Genomic DNA, 2,720 nt, shown 5'->3' with positions numbered 1-2,720 from the left:
CATATCTACTCTGTCACTGTGTTAATTTGATTTTGCAGACAGCTCGGATTTTCTTTGGAATTTTTGGATAAAATATATAAAGTAAATTCAACATCAGTGACTGACTTCTCTGCTATTATTCCAGCGCGCTTCCAGTGTGAAAGAAACTATATTCACCGAGTATTTATAACAAAATTCGCGTTCGTCTTGTAACGAGTGACAGCTCGTCCTTTACGCTTTGTCATTTCTCTTTATCTGGCCATTCAGCTAAACTTTCTTTTTAAGCCATGGCACATGTCCTGATAAAACATGTTCCTTCAATATGTCTCGGGTTCGTAGGGTTATTTTTTCGATTGTTTTCCTTCTAAAAAATGTGATTTTGCGATGACAGAAAGCACACTTGTCAGGTCTCTTGGTACGTGCAGCGCGCTGCTTGAGTCTGCACGGTTCTCACCAGTCTAATATGAGCGGCGGAGACGCGCCTCACTGCTGACTCCTACAGAGAAATCCAAGCGTGTTAGTTGGAAATGGCAGAAACTGCTCCAGTCGCTCCGGCTAAATCGCCAAAGAAGAAAACGAGCACGAAGCCTAAAAAGACCGGCCCTAGCGTATCTGATTTGATCGTGAAGGCTGTGTCGGCTTCAAAAGACCGCCATGGACTTTCTTTGGCAGCACTCAAGAAGGCTTTGTCTGCTGGTGGCTACGATGTGGAAAAGAACAACGCCCGCATTAAGTTGTCTATAAAAAGCCTTGTCAGTAAAGGCTCTCTCGTGCAGACGAAAGGTACCGGCGCCTCCGGATCCTTCAAAATCAACAAGAAACAGGCAGAAACCAAGGAGAAAGCTACAAAGAAAAAGGCGGTTCCAAAAAAGAAGCCAGCGGCGAAAAAGCCCGTTGCCGCCAAGAAAGTGAAGAAGCCGGCAGCTAAGAAACCCGCAGCAGCCAAGAAGACGGCTAAGAAGCCTGCCGCAGCCAAGAAAGCCGCCAAGAGTCCCAAGAAAGCGAAGCCAGCTGCCAAACCCAAAAAGACAGCCAAGAGCCCGAAAAAGCCTAAGGTATCCAAGCCGAAGGCGGCTAAACCCAAAACTGTTAAGAAGGCGGCACCGAAAAAGAAGTGATCTGCTTACAGTTCCTATTTGTATACGTAAACGGCTCTTTTAAGAGCCCCCATATCCTCGACAAGGGCAAATCTATATAACATGTTTCAAGGTTCCAGGATGTTCGAGAGACCGCAATAATTAAAACACTGCTCACATTTTAAGGTGCACTTTCCAGCATGCACGACAGTACGTATGAGATTTTCAAAAGGTGAAAGATGCACGTGTACTACAGGTTTTTTTTTTTTGCATATAGCAACATTTTCTAAACTTAATTCAGGACAGTATTGACTCTTAAGTGTGCGTTAACGGCTAGAGGTTGGTTCATTTGCGTTTTACTTGTTTTGTACGTTAAGATGCAACTGTTTTAAATCGTACTGTTTAGCGTTTACAAGTGGAAGCTGAACGTGCCTTAGTGTTTTTACATCAATGTACTTTACTGAAACTAATTTGGATTTCAAACTGTAGATAAGCTTAGTGCCTAGTTTGAGTAATACCGACATCTAGTGGACTTATGCAATTTACCAATACGTTATGCATTTTTTATTGCAGACCCAAACTATTCAAATACAGGGGTATATCCTCGAATGAGTCAATTTCATTAAGCTTACTGTGTGGAATTCTCTGCATATTTACTGGTGTGAGCACTAAGTCAAACAGATACATTTGTCCTTAAATGCACAGGGTGTTGAGCCATGTGAAGGCATAGCCGTGATTTGTCTCGTCTGGTGCAGACCACCCATTGAGTATTCATCCGCGTTGTATTTAATGATGCGCTGGGATTAGTTTCGGTGCAATAGATTGTTCACCTCCAATAATAGGTGGAGCGCACATTTACGAGTTACTAGCGAGTGTACAGGCGGATACAATAAAGAGGACTTTCTCTCTTAGGTATGACTTTGTGGCGGCTCTGAAAAGAGCCTTTTTTTGTGTGAAGTTGTGTTCTTAGGCACGTTCACCACGAATGCGGCGAGCCAGCTGGATGTCTTTGGGCATTATGGTCACTCTCTTGGCGTGGATAGCACACAAGTTGGTATCCTCAAACAAACCGACCAAATAAGCCTCACTGGACTCCTGCAGAGCCATAACAGCAGAGCTCTGAAAACGGAGATCGGTTTTGAAATCTTGGGCGATTTCTCTCACCAGCCTCTGGAAAGGCAACTTGCGAATAAGTAGCTCAGTAGATTTCTGGTAGCGACGAATTTCACGTAAAGCCACTGTTCCGGGCCTGTAACGATGAGGCTTCTTCACGCCACCGGTGGCAGGAGCACTCTTACGAGCGGCTTTAGTAGCGAGCTGTTTTCGGGGAGCTTTGCCGCCAGTTGACTTACGAGCTGTCTGCTTTGTTCTTGCCATCTCGTAGATCTACAAAGTAATCCCGTCGTCTTCTAAAACCAAACGAATAAACTAAACAAGCAGCTGGCCGTAACGCTTTATATTGAAGTCTTTTCGCGCTTTGATTGGATGAAAGGAAAGGGGGACGGGTTCTCTATTAGGCTCTACCCAGAAGACTCGTTTTGATTGCCTGTTTCAAAAGCTCGGCGCGCAATTTGAACGGTGCCTTTGTTTCCGCACCCGAATATTCTAACGGCTACTGCCATTGACTGTTCACAGAAAGCCAGCGTATTGAACGGTGTTCACTCT

At 44.6% G+C, this 2,720-nt stretch overlaps 2 protein-coding genes across 2 annotated transcripts; one reads left to right on the top strand and one right to left on the bottom strand.

The window, feature by feature from the left end:
• Positions 1-486: 486 nt before the first annotated feature.
• Positions 487-1,149, top strand: LOC120514638 (histone H1-like). The gene has a single exon (XM_039735132.1). The coding sequence runs from the start codon at positions 507-509 to the stop codon at positions 1,095-1,097; it is 591 nt and encodes a 196-aa protein (XP_039591066.1). The 5' UTR covers positions 487-506; the 3' UTR covers positions 1,098-1,149.
• An 824-nt stretch (positions 1,150-1,973) lies between these two features.
• LOC120514643 (histone H3-like) lies at positions 1,974-2,451 on the bottom strand. Its single transcript, XM_039735137.1, has one exon. The coding sequence runs from the start codon at positions 2,430-2,432 to the stop codon at positions 2,022-2,024; it is 411 nt and encodes a 136-aa protein (XP_039591071.1). The 5' UTR covers positions 2,433-2,451; the 3' UTR covers positions 1,974-2,021.
• Between the last annotated feature and the right edge of the window lie 269 nt (positions 2,452-2,720).

The sequence above is a fragment of the Polypterus senegalus genome, chromosome 14 (assembly GCF_016835505.1).
Source record: "Polypterus senegalus isolate Bchr_013 chromosome 14, ASM1683550v1, whole genome shotgun sequence".
Classification (NCBI taxonomy): domain Eukaryota; kingdom Metazoa; phylum Chordata; class Cladistia; order Polypteriformes; family Polypteridae; genus Polypterus; species Polypterus senegalus.
Note: the sequence above shows the minus strand (reverse complement) of the source record. Positions and strands in the feature narration are given on the sequence as shown.

Bases quoted from the DNA above. Each gene is read 5' to 3' on its own strand.
- LOC120514643 (XM_039735137.1), bottom strand. From the start codon at position 2,432: ATGGCAAGAACAAAGCAGACAGCTCGTAAGTCAACTGGCGGCAAAGCT.
- LOC120514638 (XM_039735132.1), top strand. From the start codon at position 507: ATGGCAGAAACTGCTCCAGTCGCTCCGGCTAAATCGCCAAAGAAGAAA.